Source organism: Bombyx mori, chromosome 8 (assembly GCF_030269925.1).
Source record: "Bombyx mori chromosome 8, ASM3026992v2".
NCBI lineage: Eukaryota > Metazoa > Arthropoda > Insecta > Lepidoptera > Bombycidae > Bombyx > Bombyx mori.
In genome coordinates this window covers 3,485,572-3,506,235 of record NC_085114.1, presented here as the reverse complement: position 1 = coordinate 3,506,235, position 20,664 = coordinate 3,485,572, and the positions used below count along the sequence as shown (strand labels likewise).

The 20,664-nt window shown below is 35.9% G+C and overlaps 2 protein-coding genes across 8 annotated transcripts in view; one reads left to right on the top strand and one right to left on the bottom strand.

Moving 5' to 3' along the window:
• Positions 1-7,792, top strand: part of LOC101735597 (protein yippee-like) — a 165,134-nt gene extending 157,342 nt beyond the window's left edge. For all 7 annotated transcript variants that reach the window (XM_038012488.2, XM_062669662.1, XM_012689567.4 and 4 more), the window contains one exon: positions 1,952-7,792. In XM_038012488.2, coding sequence (XP_037868416.1) covers positions 1,952-2,041 — 90 coding nt within the window. In that variant the 3' untranslated portion in view covers positions 2,042-7,792. The remainder of the gene's footprint in view (positions 1-1,951) is intronic.
• LOC101736657 (zinc finger protein 287) lies at positions 7,773-20,479 on the bottom strand. Its single transcript, XM_004925135.5, has 10 exons — positions 20,340-20,479; positions 18,621-19,439; positions 18,123-18,394; positions 17,189-17,302; positions 16,123-16,269; positions 14,690-14,837; positions 13,727-13,829; positions 12,802-12,928; positions 10,313-10,382; positions 7,773-9,657 (listed from the first exon to the last, which is right to left on the bottom strand). The coding sequence occupies exons 2-10, from the start codon at positions 18,915-18,917 to the stop codon at positions 9,286-9,288; spliced, it is 1,650 nt and encodes a 549-aa protein (XP_004925192.2). The 5' UTR covers positions 18,918-19,439; positions 20,340-20,479; the 3' UTR covers positions 7,773-9,285.
• Positions 20,480-20,664: the final 185 nt, after the last annotated feature.

Sequence of the window (20,664 nt, the reverse complement as noted above, 5' to 3'; positions counted from 1 at the left end):
ACTATGACTATGTGACCCCCTCCTGGCACCAAAGCTGGATCCGCCCTTGCTTGCGTATTGGGTCTTGGTCTTATTTAAACGGTCTTGATATTGTTATAGTTCTTGTCCATTTAGTCTTGGTCTTGCTAGTCTATGGTAGATTAAGACCAATTTTGCAATCACTAGTATATTATTACCACAGTTTCTCATTTAACATTGTACTCATTAAATATCCTATATGTATGTTTTAGGACCTCTATATCTTTCTAATGAAGATGTAGGTCTAAAAATGCCTAACTGACGACTGATGATGAAATGACTACAACAGTGATATATATCACTGATGTATATCATCTGATCAATCAACCTGAACAGGTCAGGTCTTTGTTTGTTTATTGTCTAATTAATATTATAATATGTATTAATTAATGCAATGTTTTCGTGAACTCCTGACTTGTTAGCCAATATATTGATAAGGTGAACTTAGACTTGAGGTTGATGTATAAGGACAGTATTTAGATCCATTTAGACAATACCGTCTTTACCATAAGGGCACACGGGGCCCGTGCCCAGGGCCCCCATTCTCAGGGGGCCCCGAAGAACCGACAATTTGGTTACCAATTGTAGTCGAGAGCGGTCATTTTCGCAGCTTAAGAGAATAAAAAATGAATTGCCAACAACAATGTTACAAGAACGGCTGAGTAATTTGTCAATTATGGGCATAGAAAGTGATATCCTTAAAAAAATTGTCTTTAAAGATATAATGGATATTTTGCTCAACAGAAATCCCGAAAGAAACCATTATCGTAATCGTAACCAAAAAACCAGCAGCATTCTAATATAATTAATATTATTATATCATACTGTATTTGATTACCTATGATAAATGGTCATACTCAGTTAAAAAATGTTATTATAATTCGCTTTTTTTTTACTTTCCAAAAGGGCCTCAAATTCTTGTTTGCCCAAGGGCCCCAACCTAGTTTAAGACGTCCCTGCATTTAGAGATATATTATTGCTGGTGTATGGTTGGTGGTGTGGTATTATATTACTGGTGGTAGGACCTTTTGTGAGTCCGCACGGGTAGGTACCACCACCCTGCCCATTTCTGCCGTAAAGCAGTAATGCGTTTCGGTTTGAAGGGTGAGGAAGCCGTTGAAACTATACTGAGACCTTACAACTCATCTCAAGGTGGGTGGCGGCATTTACGTTGTAGATGTCTATGGGCTCCAGTAACCACTTAACACCTGGTGGGCTGTGAGCTCGTCCACCGACCCAGCAATAAAAAAAATATATTATACAACACAATGAGAACACTTAAAAATTTATATTTAATTTACGTGTTTCATTGAAATTAATTAGTTCCACAAAAATCTTTGATTGTGCCTTAAAAAAATACTACCATCGACATTTTTTGGGCTGAATTACAAAATAAATCGTGCAATATTACGGAAATGTTCACATTCTCCACCCTGATCTCGTATTGCGAATGACAAAATAAAGCGTCCCAATATAAAAAAATAATAAAAGCTCTAAGAAAGTTACGAGCTGTGTTTTTTTTTTTCTAACTAAGCTGAGAGCCTTGAGAGGCTATATCAGCGTAACCTTAACTAGTAGGTGAGCTCACGGGGCTCAAACCTGACGACGTTGCTAACACGAACCCTAGCAAGAGCCGTGCTTCGCAGAATCTACCACCGGATCGGAAACGAGACCCACTGGGAACATCCGGCGAGAAACTCAGTGGGCTGTGTCTGAGGATTAATTTACTTGTCGAGCCCTTCGTCGCAAGCGACGGGTTCGACGAGAACGATGACCGGTGCTTGAGGTACCTAAAAGCACCGTTAGTGGATCGGGAGGATCCGAAATGACGTGTTTGGGGCGACGTCGACTGCTTTGCCATTCTGTCCGCAGGATCGGGAATGTTAGTTGTGTAAGATAAACTCTCTATATATTATTTTCGTTTCATTTCCAGGAGCACGCCTTCGAATCGAGCCAGAAATACAAGGAGGGCAAGTTCATAATAGAACTGGCTCACATGGTGAAGGAGAACGGTTGGGATTAGTAGACGTTGGCCACGCGAACTGCGGGACTAATAGTGATGTGATAACGGTGGCGGAAGCTGTACTGGCGCTCTAAAACTCGGGCGATGGCGGCCCCTAGTACGGAGGTCGGATAAGTGATATACACCGTGAGTGTTCCTCGGGCGCTCGTGACGTCACCGCGAGTCGATGCATCGCTACACATACAGAGACAAATATTTTTTTCGAAATCGATTATTAATGACGCGACGCACCGACTCGAGGTGAGTCCGGACTCACTGGCAGCCCTCGACTCGCGCTTCAGCTTAAGCACCGCCAGTCAACTTAATGTAATAGTTATGTGTAAGCGATCGATCTCAACGGCCCCACGCGGGGCAAAATGGGCTTAGGATTTATTGTTAATGTTTATTAGTGAGTGCGCGCGCCACCGCGGCACCATGTAACTCGTCTTAGGTTTTATACTGTATTAAGTAGCGTCGTACCGCATTAAGAGAACACTAATACTTTCTCTTGTCCCCTTTTAACCTGTGATAAGTATGTTAGTATGTAGAAACGTGAATTTCTTGAATGATTTCTCGTCAAGAACTTTGCTCAGAGAGTCGACATTTTGTATGTTCCTATGTTTTCAGCTGTACGATTTTCCTAATTATAATTTTTTTCGTCAACTAAACTAGTCTGAGAATGTCCAGCGGTTTCGGTTCTCTTTTGTATATCCGCGCCCGATTAGCGAATTTTGTTAGTTATTTTTTTAGTGCTCTTGCAATACAGCTGACTGACAATAGGAATCATATATTTGACACCTGTCAAAGTGCACTCGCTGCCCGTAATCGGAGGGAAACGCAAGTTTAGTGCACATCGACGTAAGGCAGTTTTATTATTCATTTATTGTTTCCGCGTAATGAAACGTAACCTTGTTTAGTACATAATAATATACTTTAATCTTCATTTTAGCTTATATTATATCATTGTAAGTTAACGACATTTTGTTTCGAATATCTGTGCCTGTTTGTTCAAGTCTAAAAAAAATCAAAAACCTGATTTAATGAACTTTGTTTTTTTTTTAAGACGAATAAAAAATATATTGACGCTATGATTTATTATTGTATTTTTAGTTCACTGTTTAATCTTATTCTCCTTAAAAAAATAAACATTAATCTCATTGTTTTATTACGTGTCAACATGTCACCTGTCAATTGTTTATTTGACGTGTCACCCTTTTAATTGTATACCTATTCTGTTGTTAAGATTCCGAAATAAAACGTGTATATGTACACACATATAATGCACTTTAATAATATGACGTCCGTTTTGATTCGGTACAATTTCTGGTATTGTAATTTTTAAAATTCAATAACAAAGATGTTTAATCGAGCATTGATAACTGCCACTAGTGATACGTACGTTAACAATTATTAAATATATAAAATAGCTAAAACGCTCTTAACTCGTATATCATGTGTGTGCTTCTGCAGAATTATATTCAAGCATACATGTAGTTCCAGTTGTTACGTACAGAAGAACTTCTGTGTAAATTATTCTTTAATAAATTCTAGATTAAAAGACCTGCAAGAACATGCTACTCTAGAATTAACTAAGCAAATGCAAGAAGAAAATGTATGTGCAATTTCATGTTTCTTCGAGTTTACGTGTAATGCACCATTTTATTAACCGTTTGATATCTGTGCAATTCCACAAATTTAATGAAAAAAAAACACTACATGGCTTCTTGGATTCTTCCAATGAATTCTCAATAAATTCAATTCATCTCATTCAATTCGACTCCATTCAGTTTCAGTTTTCAAACGCTTAGTTATATGGTCTACATTCCCTTAGCCTGTCTTATTGGACATATCAAATAAAGAAAGAAAAAATATCACGTGCATTTTTCATATTAATACATATGTACTTATTTTCATTGACCTATATAATTATTTCATGATCTTTCATGTAATATTTCTATCGAAAAAGTGAAACTGAATGTGATTAACACTTTTATATTTGAGGAGTTTTTGGCGGGAACGCGTGGAGCGAAATTGTGCGAATTGTTTTATCATCGTTTTCAGGCTTAAACGTGTAAGAACGGTAATTTATGTGAGTCGACTATTATCAAAGCCGGCAATCTGACTTTTGGACAATGATTGGTAAATCAGAAAAATGAATTATTGACTTTGTGTTCCATTGGCAGTCACAAAACTCTTCGAAACGACATCTTAGATAAATAACAGGTTAACTATTAACCTTTATTTAATGCAGGTTTTGACCCGTATTCTTTGAAGGAGACGATTATATTCAAATCAATCTGTATTGACATATCAATAAAAAAAATTTGTCCAAATGCACAGATTGCCACCTTTGATAATAGACGACTCATGTACTGTTTAACATCAGTTAATGTGCATAATTTTAGGATAATGAAACAATCGCTTTTCGAGTTCATTCAAAAAAGTCCATTTAAATCTATAAATAATCAATATTATATTATTATATATTTATTATAAATTTGATTTGATTTGATTTGAATACTATACTGAGACTTTATTTTAACCCATCTCATCTCGTTTCATTTTATTTCATCCAAATTGATTCCAGTTTCACACAATTCAACCTCATCTCATTTGATCTATATCACTTTTTCATGTAACAGACTATATTAAAGATTAGGCTGTTTATTGTGATACATTTGCCTTTCGTGTTGGGAAATGGAACTACCACTATAGGTAATAATAATATTTAATTGAATATTTTTATGTTGAAGCACACCTGTTCTAATAATTACACTATTGTATATTAGATTGCTACTATTAGATTTACGAATTGTACAATTAATGAGGAAGTTGGATTAAAACACGGATAATGACTGTTGTCTTAATTACATTACCGAAACGGTGGAATAACAATAAAAAATTGGAACAATAACCTCCTTTGTAAATTTTCACTGAAACATAAGTACTCTGATCACGGCTTAACAAATACGGACCCGTTGAAGCAAATTAACATTATCTGTTGCGCCTTTTTTTTGTGAACAATAATCTACTGCGATTTACGTGTGCTAAGAATGCAAAACATTAATGTTATTATTTGATGGACTTTAATTTCTTTTTACTTTGCCTATAAATATATCTAAGAATTCCCATTTCGCTAAGGTTCCTTAACTTAAAATATCCCACAACACAAAAACTACCCTCAAAATTCGATAAGGTTCGTACTTTTTTTTTTAATGTTAAATTCCTTGTTGGTTACGGAGTCCCATAGAATGATCCTGAAAATAGCTATGCTCGGTTGTCTTTTAAGAGAATTTTGACACGTCCTTAATTTGAACAAACTTTACTATTAGCCTGGATGCCAAATCTGCTTTTCTACGTGATTTGTTATTATGCCAACTATACCACGACAATTTCATTTCTATTATGTCCATAGTACGTAATGTACTGAATTTTAGTGATTGGCGAATTGTCTCTTAATAGTTGTGTTTCGATTGTAATGAAAAGATGATTAATTTAGCCATCAATATTAGAATTGCCTGTTGAAATTATTTTTAAATAATATTCTTTCAATTGGATTGTCAATAAGCCATTTGTTGTATAGTCATAGTCGATATTTGGGGCGCTGTTAGTAAACGTTTGGCATCGTTAGTGACAGGCGCCGTTTAGATCCGCTTACTGGTCTAAACGGTCGGAGAACTGTGTATTTACTGAAAATTTATTTTTGTTTTTTTACGTTCGTTACAATTTCGTGCATAATCCGTGTTCCATTCCAAGTTTACAACAACGACTGACTTGCACGTAACGCTGTTCATGTTTGTCAAGTAGATGCGATTTGCGATAAGTCAGTCGAACTGCGAATACAATGTTTCGTATCCCGATCAAATACGTATTTGTATTAATAGTATTTTCAGGTAAATAAATGTAGATCACTGCTGAATGTGTGACCGTTACGAAAATTTAAATGAGTCATTTCACGATCCACAAGTGACGTTTATTGGCACCGCGGGAAAGAGACAATCTGTTGGTTTCGTTTTTGTATAACGTTGTCTCGCTCGCTCCCTCGAGTGTCGCGTTTGCCGTCTTATCGACTTGAAATACGTTTATTAATTTCAATGCTTATAATAGAAAGTCAAATACGTGTTCGATCGGATCTGAATTCGCATTAACATTGAGAATGTTTTGTGTAATCGTAATATTGTTATCATAGTGTTAAGGGCTGCACAATGTTCAGTGAAAATTGAGGCTAAGATAGAAACGACCCCGTTTTAATATATATGTATGTATGTATATTTAAAAAAAAAAGTGATAAAATCATGTATAAGGCCGAATGAATCTTTAAAAACGAAAGGATATTTTTTTTCACATCCCCAAGTCATATTCGAATATCGAATCAAATCGGTATCGATTTTATATTTTTAATTACCTTTGAAGTTTGTTCGAAAATTCAAAAAACATTATATTTTCATTATTCAGAACACTTTCAAAATCAATGGAAGGGAGTACCGCAGTAGTTTGTATCACTCTTAGACCTAAGGCAGTTTGTCGTGACACAAGAAAATGTTCAATATATCTCGACGTTAGTGAGAAAATCATAATATTGCTAGATTATCCGTGATGCATAAAGTATTTTTCTACTCGGTCGTTTAGGGACGCTATTAGATATTTTTGGACCATTATTAATGTAAACGAAATCAGTATTCGTGGTGTGAACGTTAGCTTAGACGCAGATCGATTCGATCCTGTATTAGTGAGAATGCGCTTGTCCGGCTGTACAATGCACCCGGTCATAGTCACGCTGTTTCTAAGAGATTGTTTTGGAATACTCAATACCGATAAGTCGTTCAGTGATTCTCATATCGCGCAATAAAATGACGAATAAAAAAAACTTCTATTTTACCTAAATATATTTATCTCTTTGTGCTTGATTAAAATATATGTAACATTATCTATGAGCCTATTCATTCTATTAATTACTTATGGATATAGAAGCCACACGGGAATAAAATAAGATGTTTATTCTAACTAAAGCAATAAATGGATAGATAAGGTTTTTGACGTGACATAAGAATCACTTCGTTACGTTCCTATTTGTAAACTCTTTACACTCAAAGACAAACTTTTTTCTATGAGCAAGATTTCAAATGTAGAATAATATTCTACATTTGAAATTATGTCATATTAAAATAATTATGACGTTTCTATTGTTTTGATTATTTTTCTGTACCACCATCTTGCTTTATCTATATGACGAAAAGGAATGCATATCTATAGATCTCTTAGAAATACAACGGGAGCAAGCGTCTGTTTGATCGAGTTGAGGATACAATGAGAATTGAAATGAAAAATGATTCATTCAATGTAAATTGAAATCGATTTTAAAAACGCTAAATAAATTTCCGCCTTATTTGAATATCGATTCGACTCGACAACCCGAGCTTGTGACTGTTTAAGGCGTGGAGTGTTGTCTATGGACCGACGTGGGCTGACATTTAAATTGAATGGAAAAAAGAAAAACGGTGCATTTCATTAAATTACTTGTACATTTCGCATATTAAAAAAAAATTAAGGTATCCCGGTAGTTTATCAAGAAGCCGCTTAATATTTTTGTATTTTTACTAGTATGTAATGAATTAAAAACAAAAAAAAAACTAAAAAAAATATATATATATAATAAAATTTCGTGGTGTCTTCTAACGATTGTGTATGCATTATGCTATAGATGAGTATTTCGTAAACATTTGTTTGGAATAATAAATGCGTAATAAAACACTTTTTCGTATTAAAAAAAAATGGGCATTTTATTTTTACATTTTTTATTAACAATATACATTCTATTACTTTACTCAGACGTTAATCAGAGTCCCCTATATATTTGGAAAAATAATTTACAATGGTTAATTCATGGCGATTCATCAATCAAGATATTTGGAACAATGGTAATAATTTTAGAATTAAACGAATACATCTAAATCGCTAGAATTTGTGAATAAATGCTTTATTCAGAAATTAACATTTGAAGCTCCAACTTACTCTGCGGGTCTGAATAGAGTGACCATATTAACAACACAATCAGTAGTACCTCAAAGAAGACCCAACGTGGTCGCTGTGACAAAATCTGTCTAGAATATTTTTTCAATTACATAATGTAAACAAATTTATTACGTTAAAAAAATTTAAAAAACATTCAAAAATACGTAAAACTAAAGAAAAACTATCGACCAATCGATATCAAGCGAAGTCCTGTTTAATTAATTTAGTTGGTCGATAGATAAATTATATTATTTTTTTTAATATAAATCTCTCAGTTAAAGGCAACACTAGTTTTAAAGAAACAATTTAAAAATGATTGGAGATTTCGGTCTCGCGTGTCGGGCCGTGAAACTTCGATCTTGGACAGCCTCGACCAGTCGTGTATCGGTGACTGCTAATTCCTTCGTATATACTCCCTTGGAAAAACATTCCAGAAAAGTCCGAGAAAACATTGACTTACAAAACAAATATACCAAAACATTATTTAATTAGTGCAAGTATATTAAGGACAAACAATATCTATATTTTTTTTAACAGACAAATCATGACCAAGATGATCCGAGGTGACAACAAATAAAGTTAAATTAAACATAATGACTTCACCGTGCTTTGTCGATGCACGCAATGTAACACAAGCCGGTAGACGCGAGGTCAACGCCCCGACGTCAACGCTTTACATTGCTGGTCGGCCGAACTTACTAGAACTTACTAGTCTATTATCAAAGGTGGCAATCTGTGCATTTGGACAAAAAAATGTTATTGATATGTCAATACAGATTGATTTGAATATAATCGTCTACTTCAAAGAATACGGTTCAAAACCTGCATTAAATAAAGGTTAATAGTTAACCTGTTATTTATCTAAGATGTCGTTCAGAAGAGTTTTGTGACTGCCAATGGAATACAAAGTCAATACTTCGTTTTTCTGATTTACCAATAATTGTCCAAAAGTCACATTGCCGGCTTTGATAATAGTCGACTCAATTATATAAGTTTAGCTTAATTACCGTCCGAGTACCACCGCTGTTCTGGTACTTAGACTACATTACTATTGAATAAACTCTATTACTTCAGTACATGGATTTAAGGGTCATCGTCTTTATCAAACTCAAAAAACTTCGCAAACATAGACGATACGTTTTGCGTAAATTCATCAACAATTAAATCCTAAGTACAATTAAACTTTTAAGACGATGTTCTCGTGACATCAAGCAGCGCGTTCTTACAAAAGGAAATCAAACGAAAACCCGAAGCTAGATAACATCGCTGAAGGATCCCTGTAGGGTCTTCAGGGAGTCTCCGTTTTTGATGACGAACACTTGGGTTTTGTCGCCGCCGGTGTCCAAGTTTTTCAGGAAGTCGATCATCTCGTCCCTGGACAGAGTCTCCGGGATCACGATCTCTTCCCCGGCGATGTACTCCTGGTCGGGCGCGGGCGGCGGCGGCTGGCGGGCGGGTGCGGGGGGCGGGGCGCCGGCGGGCGCGGGGGGCGGAGCGCCGGTGGGTGCGGGGGTCGGGGCGCCGCTGCCACCGAACGCCACGGACTCCACGTCCTTCTTGAGCATCACCTTCGCGACCTGCTTCATTTCGGACTCCGATAGCGTCGGCAGCTTCTTGAAGAACATCTGGAAGATTATAATCGATTAGAGAAAATTCTAGAATTACGTTTTTACTAAAAACAAAAAAATAGGTTTATATACGTTTAAGATTCTAGTTATTGCTTAGAGGGGTGGACGAGCTCACAGCCCAACTGGTGTTAAGTGGTTACTGGAGCCCATGGACATCTACAACGTAAATACAACGTAAAAACGTCACCCACTATGAGACATGAGTTCTAAGGTGTCAGTATAGTTACAACGGCTGCCCCACCCTTCAAACCGAAACGCATTACTGCTTCACGGCGGAAATAGGCAGGGCGGTGGTACTTACCGTGCGGATTCGCAAGAGGTCCTACCAACACTAATATTAGTTAAAGTTAAAAAACTCGCACTAAGCACACTGTTTGCTAATTGCAAGTTTTTTAACGTTCTCGGTAGCGTAAAAGTTAACTCAAATTTGTATGGAGTTGGAACAGCGCCCCTAGCGGCAAATGAAGGGAAACTGTTCCAACTCCATACAAATTTGAGTTAACTTTTACGTTATCGAGAACGTTAAAGAACTCGCGTGTGTGAGTGACGACTCACTCACGCGGCGGACAGTGACAGTAACCACGTAACCGCTAACACTGTAGTTGAAGTTTGTGTAACGTTAGACTAAATCTAGTCGTTCGTGAGTACTCACTTTACGCGTCATGATGTTGAGTCCGTGTTCGCTCATCATGTGCGTCTTCAGCAGAGACATGCGGGGGAACCTGCAACACGCGTCAACTAGTTATCATATATATGTAATGTGTTTTGTAATGAAACAAAGAACCAAGCTGTTGCTCTGCAAAGAGTTTATTATTATTATTATTTTATTAACTTATTTCTCTACACTTACAATTATTATAATTATATTCGAACCCGCAAAGAGAAACAACATTGAAAGCTATTGCTTCAATATGTAGAACTTTTTTTAAATCTGCAAGTTTTTTTTAATCTATTAAGAAAGCACGTTATATTTTTGAATGTCCAAAGCCAGAGAGCAAATCCAATTATAGAATGAACATAGCTTCCACCATAGATAATGAATACTATTATGATAGGCGAAGCTAATGCGCAGGAAATTGCAATGTGGTTGCGCCAGCGTCATAACAGATTTGTAGATACATGTTTTTATAATAATATGGCAGCTATGACACTTTTCCCTTCCCCTTCCTCACCCATCCCCCGCGCCCTGGATTGGCTAGTACGAGCGTCGCGGGCACACAGAAAGAAAAAAGAAGAAAAATATGGCGGTTACCTAGCGCGCGCTCCGCATTACAGAAATCAGTTATTTTGTGATTTAATTATTGAGATGGCCTAAGACTTTATTCTTATACAATATTAGTGTCAGTGTATCACAGTGTCGTGCAAGATAGAAGATACACCAACTGGCTTCAAGCACTTCTAGCAGCCGTGGTTCGGACGACTCCATCGTCTCCAGGTACGGCGTTTTCCTTCACAATTTCCCTCGGGTTGTGTTCCTTTGTTTCTTCCCGCCACGGCCCGAGAAAGTGTCATAGTTAAACATCGCAAATACAGTCCACACTCATTTTTGTAATAGATGACCGTTACAATTTTGGTCTACCAACCGCATAGCGCAACCACAATGTAATTAATGAAGGGCCAAGAGAGCTTAATTTACATATATATCTATACTAATAAATAAATCTACAGTGGTTTTTACGGATTTTCCGTTATAACTAATGAACCATGCATCCGATTGACAGGAAACTTGGTATCCACGTAGAAAATACATGTATTTAATGAATAGGCTAAAATATTTGATATGAGTGTTGGACACAATAATAATGACAATAAATAATAATATTAATTTTAAATGCCCAACGAAGCGGGCGAGTACGGCTAGTAATATATAAGTATATGTAGACGAAGAAAGCGTCATGTCCAAAACGGAGCTTTACAGGAGACGGCATACATATCCGACACAAATTCCTTTAAGAAATCTTTGAAATCAATCAATATATTATGTATTTAATATTTCTTTCGAGTTTTAAATAAATCTTCAATGTGTCGATTTTTTTAATACAAACAAAAGGTCATTTAAGGTTTTTATTTATTTATTGTAATCCTGTTTTACAATTCTAAATAGAAAATTATTTCACAACACACACTCTTTATAACAATAAACGCTCTATTTTATAATTTCCGTCAGCCCTGCTGTATTGATATTGCGACTTTTTGGCGGAAACGCGAAGATCGTAGTTGTATTTCAATTGTTTTATTTTGATAATTTAATGTTTCTTCAGGTTTAAACGTGTAATAACGGTGGTTTATTAACTGTTTAGCACCTGTGAAAGTGCTAGAATAGTGAAACAACAAATGTCCACTGAAAAAGTTTCCAAGTAAATAACCATCATTTTACTGAGTCTTTACTTCATTCAATCTCGTCTGGTTTTATTTAAATTAATCCCAATTGATTAAAAGTCTCAAATTAATCAACTTCATGTCATTTCTCTTTATATCATTTTACATATAACATAATATATAAAAAATTAAACTTGGCTTAAAGGTCTCGTGTTCCCAGGGCATAAAATATTCAAAAATATAATTAGACATTCCATATGAAACCGGAACTCCTTGTCCAAAAGCGTATGAGCGGCTAAACCTAGGTTAGGCTCATTTGAGAAAATACATGATATATATTTTTTTATTATGTAAATTACATGAAAATTTTAACATTTCGCTTTATACCTAAGGAGCGTAGGAACATTACTAAATAAAATAGAATATATCAAGAAAAGGTTTAAAACAACGGTTCAGAGAATAGTAGGTAGTGTTGAGACAAAATTTAAATTCAAATCTAAACGATCGTTACTGGTCTCTGGAAATCTTTACTGGTAACCATGCGTTGAATCCAGCCAGTTCAAGTATGTATCAATATAGAGAATTAACAAACAAATAAACAAACATTGCCGTGTCTGTTTCGTCATAGATCTGTGTTCTTAGTGCGAGTTTTTTATTCTCGATAACGTAAAAGTTACAAATTTGTATGGAGCTGGAACGTTTGCCTGCGGTTGCCGCTAGGGGCGCTGTTCCAACTCCATACAGATGTGAGTTAACTTTTACGCTATCGAGAACTTTAACTCGCACTTAATAAGGTGTAGACAGTGGACGGCGGTGGGGTACCTCTTGGGGCAGACGGGGCAGGCGCAGGGCGGGGGCAGGTTCCGGTGCACGCGGTCGATGTGCAGCTGCAGCGCCGCCTTCTGCGCGTACCGCCGGTCGCACAGGTGGCACCCGAACTTGCGATACGCTACACACATGTACATACTTACAATTAATATATGTGTCGTGGATAATGATTTTTTAAGTATTAACAAGACATTGTTTTGATTATTATTTTAAACTAGCTGACCCGGCAGAATTCGTAGTGCCTCAATCGATATATAAAAGACCTAAACTTCTATATAAAATAAACTTAAAACAAACAAAAGGAATCCGTCCGACGGGGGACACACCAAAGGGAAAACAATTTTTTTTTTAATTCCGAGCATTTTCATATTTATCTACCTTTTAAACCTTCTCTGGACTTCCACAAATAATTCAAGACCAAAATTAACCAAATCGGTCCAGCCGTTCTCGAGTTTTAGCGAGACTAACGAACAGCATTCATTTTTATATATTAGAAGAAGATGGTAAAATGTTTTTTTGATAAATATCAGAAAAATGTAGGGTAGACGCTGTAACGCCAAAGTATGAAATGGCGATACACGGACAGAGTCGGGTCAGTCAGTCAGTCACTTAGAACGAAACTGTTGGTTGAGCCTGTCATTGTGAAAATTATTTGTTGAGAGTTTCAATTTATTATTCAAAAAGTTTTATTGACTTTTAAAACTCAGTTCCACCGAATACTAATGATGACTGAACTGCCACTCAGCCATCCCCGGCGCCGTTAAAAGTAATATCTGGTTCAAAGCATAGTGCATTCTTGTAGAAGGAAGGACGGAAGGAAGAGTAGGATAGACAGATTACAATGTTATTGCGATTTACACCTTATGTCCTAAGGTGCTTTGGCTTGACAAAATTACTATTGCAAAAAAAATGCTCTCACGTTTGTGTGTATCCAAGTGAGGTATCAGAGCTTCTTTGATCTTGAACGCGCGGCCGCAGTGATCGCAAATGTACTGAACGTCTAAATGTTTCTTCTCGTGGCGCTGTAGACACAATGTAGACAATGTAGACATATACAAGCAAAATCAGTCGAGACTTGTTGCCAACCTTCTAATGATATGAAGTTATCAAACAAGTATCTTTATTAGCTCCAATAGCACTGGAGTAATAACTATTTGAAATTGAGATCACCCTCTAATGCATAGGAACTCTAATCATCATTCTCCTGCCCTTCTCCCAGTCACCTGGGGTCGGCGCAACACGGTTTCTCCTTCCATACTCCTCTATCATATACCATTTCTTCGCTCACTCCCCTCTTACCTATATCGTCTTTAACGCAATCCATCCGTTTCTTCTTAGGTCTACCTCTACCTCTATATACTTCCACATTCATAGTTAACATTCTCTTACCAACCTCATTTTCATTTCGTCTCATCACATGTCCATACCATCCCAAGCGCGCACTTTCAGCTTCTCTGCATAGAACTCTATGGACCATTATTAGAATAAGAAATATTTAAATAATTATACTAAAATTTACTCTAGTTCGACTTGAGTTTTGCATGAAAGATTTTTGAAGTGAAACTTCTTTAGTCGCGTTGAAAGTAAAATTTAACTTTCGACAGATTCGTTACGGCTTAGGAAGAGCAAGAGTGAGAAAATAGACAGAGCGTCTCGCGAACCACTCGACCGTGGAGAGAGGGAAACGACAAAGCGAGCTAGGTTGTTTCTCTTATACACAGCATTCCTTATTACAATTTGATTTAATTATGAAAAATGAAGTAAACCACGACACTACTACTAGAAGTTTCACTTCTTTCACGTGCACCAAGTTACATACACACCATTGTTTTGCATAAAGCAGATCTAGCTTTCAGGTTCTCATTTCAAGAAATTCACTTACAGATAAAGCGGTAGGCGACGTGTACGCAGCCGGACAAGTCTTACACCGGTACGGTCTCAAGCCCTTGTGGAGATTCATATGCGAATCTAATGTCTTCTGAACTGTGAACGTTGCTGAGCATTCGCTGCATTGGAACTTCTTGTTGGACCTGAAGGAAATTAAATTTTTAACATCATATAGACAGTGCAGCTAAGGAATATCTGAGTCGTCTATTATCAAAGGTGGCAATCTGTGCATTTGGACAAAAAAATGTTATTGATATGTCAATACAGATTGATTTGAATATAATCGTCTCCTTCAAAGAATACGGTTCAAAACCTGCATTAAATAAAGGTTAATAGTTAACCTGTTATTTATCTAAGATGTTGTTCCGAAGAGTTTTGTGACTGCCAATGGAATACAAAGTCAATAATTCGTTTTTCTGATTTACCAATAATTATCCAAAAGTCAGATTGCCGGCTTTGATAATAGTCGACTCATCTGTCCATTCTTGTTGCTATAAAACAATCGCCCTCGAACCAGAAGTGTTAATAACACACTTCGTTAAATTAAAATCAATTTTAAAATACGGAACACAAAGTATTCTTATTCAATTGTCTCAGTAGAAAAAAGGGAAAAAGCTTGGGTTTCATGGCTGCATTTATATTTTTGTATTAAAAAAAAATTTGCAAATGTCACAGTATGAACAAAAATGATAAGTGCTTATGGGCCAAAGTCATTGACAATTTAAAATAGGAATTGACATTTTTACCTACAATCTATTAAATACCATCATTTACGATGGTATTTAATAGATTGTAGGTAAAAACTAAAGTCTCACCTATTTCAGAGCTGTGAGGACTTATTCAAAGTTGGCAAGCGAAAAGAGGGAACAAATCATGGACAAATCTCCTAATCAATATGAGGTCAAACTTTGGTTTAGATTGAAGTAGTGGTAATTGCACTGTAACGGTACAAGTAATACAAACTGATTCATCACAAACTAACCGGTGGGGACTCACAGTCACATCATATCCTACCATCGGTAATTATTAAGTTTAGCGTTAAGGGCATAGTAGGAGCAAATAGGAGCAAAGTTCCCTTATTTATTGTCTCTAATACAGATAGAACAGACCGATCTTGTTAGAGTCCGGGAACGTGCAAGACTTTTCACTTGTAATATGAAGATAAAATCGATGCCTCCAATGAACACTACTCTAACTCCAAATTCGTAGGTTTACAGGAGGAGCGTTTAAATGAAAAAAGTTGAAAAAATCTTTATTATTGCAGATATATTCATGGTTATTTCTTGTGTAACTAACTGATTTACTCTTGCTTCGAACCCCATCAATAATGAATTTGTAATACTTTTAAAATAGTGAAGCGATTTGTGTGAAAAACGAGAATTTCAAAATTTTGAGTTAGAGTAGTGTGGAGGCATCGAAATGACTTACTTGAAAACTCTTGGTGGTTTATTCTTGTAATGATTTATGTAAGGACGACTTCGAGCCTTATTACCAAGGAGCGAAGCCCGCGCTTTCAACACTATGGTGGCGTCTGAAGATATACATCGCTTCTCGTGTTTATATAGGTTTGTTTTGCTGGAAATCAAATATATAATTAGGTGTGTTGAGGGAAAGCTACGGTATAAACACAATGAGCTGTTGAGATTGTCAATAAGTCGCAATTAATGATAAGTGTGTTTGTGGTTCGTTTTTCTCGTTGTAGTCTTTAATTCAAGTCAGAGACCACATTATTATTGGTATTAACAGTGCCGGATTAAGCATATAGCAAGAGTAACAATTGCTACGGGCCCCGCGCGAACGGGGGCTCCGCATATTTAAACCCACTTATCTCTGCCCAAGCTTAATTTTTTGAGTGACTTATTAAGAAAAAGTTGTTTGTATAAACATGTAGAATTACAATCAGCCTGATAATCAGCTCTACAAAAAGTCTGACGTATGCAAGCACTCTTACCCAACACAGTGTTTTTTTACCACATTATATTTAAGAACCCATAGTAGATCAAGGGCTCTTTGAAATAATTTGCTACGGGCCCCGCACTTGCTTAATCCAGCACTGGGTATTAATGGTAACTAGAACTCATGGTATATAACACGTAAACATGATAGCATGATTATTTTATGGTAGCACTGTTTAGATTTTAGTTATTTAATGAGGTCAACATTCACGGTCAGCTTGGTTTTGTGGTTACTAAAACCTATAGACATCATAATATAAGTACCACTTTGTTAGTGTAATATAGTCTCCATGGATGATGCAAAGGCTGCTTCAAAGAACACAAGACTTTTCAGGACAGGATGTTGGTACCTATACTTGCAGGTTTACAGCATACCCTATTACCAGAAAATTTGCAAATTTATGAATTTAATCAAGTAAAGTATCCTTCTGTTATTGTAATATAAGATTCAATCTTACTGGTTGCTTCGAAAGTGTCAAGGTAATGCTGAAATAATATCAAATATTTTATTTTAAGCAATCAATTACAATTTCTCTTACCTCCTGAAATCCACACCGCAAGCAAAGCAGATTAGGTATCTCTGGCCGTGTTTCTCTTGATAATGTCTCTCGGCAGCTGGCAAGGATTCCGACAAACAATTGCAAAGTGTGCACCTAGAAGAACAAATAAGTATCTTAAAATAATAAATATCACTTCACTATTGAATATTGCCTCAGTATTCATTATTGCAAGACATTAAACAATACCTGGTTTTACGTTTAGTAGGACCTCTTGTGAGTCCGCACGGGTAGGTGCCACCACCCCGCCTATTTCTACCGTGAAGCAGTAATGCGTTTCGGTTTGAAGGGTGGGGGAGCCGTTGTAACTATACTTGAGACCTTAGAACTTATATTTCAAGTTGGGTGGCGCATTTACGTTGTAGATGTCTTATGGGCTCCAGTAACCACTTAACACCAGGTGGGCTGTGAGCTCGTTCACCCATCTAAGCTATAAAAAAAAACTACATAAAGTACCTCTGACTAGTATTAGTGATCTAAAAATTTATGGGAATAAGTCACGATTAGAACTATTCTGGACAACAAAGGTATCTTTTGTCTTAATGAATTGATACCTCATACCCTCATAGCTAAATTACCTTAAAAATCCTATCTATCTTTTTTTTTGTTATTAATGCAAAATACTTTTGAAAAGTTTAAATTGCTAAATTTAAAAACTTTGCAGTTGGTTAAGTTATGTACATCATAACAGAGGTCAATAGTCCTTTTTGCGGGTCAATATCATTCCTCTTGGGAATCCTTACTCTAGTAGCTTAGAAAACTTATTTCAAAATATTAGGTATACATACCTAGACTGTGAATACAGTGAATTTTAAAAATTGTGCAATTTTTTTAATATCATTTGCCCTACAACTGTGGAACACCTCAGTAACCATTGCCCCGTTTTTACTAACTTAATTTTAAAACTACTACTCACTCTCTGTAATTTCCATTTTTAACAAAGCTACCTTTCGGTGGCTTTGGTGGTTTAGTGCCCCTCATAATCTCACTGACAGCATTCACCAACTTTTTGGTGTTCTTTCTCAACTCAGGATACTGCTCCCTTAGTTCGTTTACAAAAGACTTCTGTTCATCAGGCCTCAGTAAGCTTCTACGTTGTCCCCTACCTAATTTTATATCAATGTCATTTGGTGGTAGATATTCTTCATCATCGTATAAGTATTCTACATCCTCAAATGGTTCAGAATCCTAAAAGTCAAAATAAACAATACTTGTTTGTTACTTACAAATAATTCATATATATTTGGAAATTATTACATTATTTGTAAAACTACAAATTTATATTAAGAGTGAACCAGTAAGAGTGAATTCTTGATCTTGCTTATTTGTATTCTACTTTGAAAATAAGAGTTGTAATTTCCCTATTGGAACTTGTGGCTCATGGCTTAAATAGTGGAAAATTATTTAACTTCACCTGTTCTTGATGACCATCGTCATCATCATCAAAGTTTTCATAATCCTCATTTTCAGTTTTTATATCACAGTAGTCATAATCAATCTGACTCCATGTGTCCTCCTCTTCCGCAGGTTCAACTTTAATGTCGATGAAATGACCGTGTTTCGCTGCAGTTTCTATCATATTCTCAACATCACACTCCTCTTCTATATTTTTTTCAAATTTATTTACAATCTCTTCGTACCCGTCTCTGGGTTCATCTTCAACGATAACCAAGACCATGTCGTCTTCAGTTTTAATATCAGCTTCGTCCATTTTTATTGTGTAAAATTTGAACACGTACTTAACTTGGCATTCGGACACAGTAATTTTGTTTTGTTATTAATGCTTTTGGGGTTCCACCAGAACAGTAAAATTGTTTAAATTTCGTTGCAATTTCCAAAGATGCAAAGGTATCAAAGCCTAACAACCCATTACGAAATTTTGATTATCACTCTTGTAGCGGATACTGTTTAGAAAGGTTATGTAAATCACAAATGAACAATCGGCTTCCAGGCTCAAAATATATTGCAGAAAATCTCAATTGTGTCGTTTAAAAACGAGGAAATAAATTAATTTCATAGCTTTGCACTTGTGCTCACTTTACTCTTTGCTCTATCCTAAAAACGCTCCAAGACGTTGTCATGGTGTCAATAAATTCTCATTGGTTTACATCATTGCTTTAGTCTCTGGTTTGAGACTTTTGGCGGGAATGTGAGGTAATAGTTTTCTTTAATTAATGTTCCATCGGGTTTGAACTTAAAATAATAGTTACCGTATTTAATAGCCAGTTAGCATCTGTGAAAATGTAAAAGCGTCAGCAAATGAAGATAAAATGGTAGGTTCTTCCAAAAAGGTCATTGAACCTTAGTAAATTCCTTCTATTTTACTGAGCTGTTATTTCATTTCGTTTTCTTCAACACCAAAGGTTGATATCGTTCATCTCGTTTAATTTATAATTTTTTTTGATTAACTTCTATGTGATCATAGATTAGACATTTCTACCTTATTTTTCTAAAAAATTTGGCAGTATAAACACGCGTCTTTGCCTGTCCATAAAACAAATCAAACAAAAACTCATGGAGATCAATCAACTACATTAACTCCATGCAAAAACTTTTTGGAATGGCCGTTATTCTGCCCTGATAGTATGGAGGGTAGAGGTAAGGAGAACCGTCTCATATGGGAGAAGCTTGAAAAAGTGTCCCACTTTCAGTACTAAATAATAGTCCAAAAATCCTCCAGAATGGCTCTAGCATAGGCACAGGGTATGATATGAATTGAGCAGTTGTTCACTGATTGATGTATAATGAGTTAGAAAATTTAAAATATTTAATAACTAGAGCAGTTAGTGACAGTGTAATATACAAGACCTCGCATGATTACGTAGTCCAAACTAATTTCGTCGATATAACCTAAAATTATTGCTGTGGTAAAACGTGGAGACATCGATTGTATTTTCTTATCGGCTTTAAATAAAATACTTTTTGTGATTTTGTAGTGCTTACAGTTCTTTCGTCCTTTTTTATTTTATAATAACTTTCTAATAACTTTCAGCGCCTTTTTTTAAATTTATCCGGTTGCTACTGTAGCTCCACCCTTATTTAGCAGACTTTAACGGACACTTTTACACACAGAGACGGTTCTCCTTACCTCTACCCTCCATACCCGACAGCCATGCTTATACCATAGGCTTACATCAAATTATATTTCAACTTGTTGACAATCTGTTTCCGAAATTGGTCATTATTTCTAGTACAAGCTGTAGCACAAATCTTGATGTAAGCTTGCCGTAAAGTCGCAGTTATTAATTGTAGACTTTTTGGCTGGAAAGCGAGGACTTAATTTATATATTTAATTGAGTCTATTCCGTATTTCATTCCTTTTCACTTAATTTCGTCCCATTTGATTAGTCTGAAGTAATCAAATTGATTTCGCAACTTAACATTTTTCAAAATGTATTAAGTATGTTCATAATTTAAAATAATTGTAGATTTTTCTAAACATGACACTGGCAGCAATG

Bases quoted from the DNA above. Each gene is read 5' to 3' on its own strand.
- LOC101736657 (XM_004925135.5), bottom strand. From the start codon at position 18,917: ATGGACGAAGCTGATATTAAAACTGAAGACGACATGGTCTTGGTTATC. The intron at 16,270-17,188 runs GTAAGAGAAATT...TTTGATTTCCAG, and splicing joins TGCGGTGTGGATTTCAGGAG to CAAAACAAACCTATATAAAC. The intron at 9,658-10,312 runs GTGAGTACTCAC...ATAATCTTCCAG, and splicing joins TCAACATCATGACGCGTAAA to ATGTTCTTCAAGAAGCTGCC.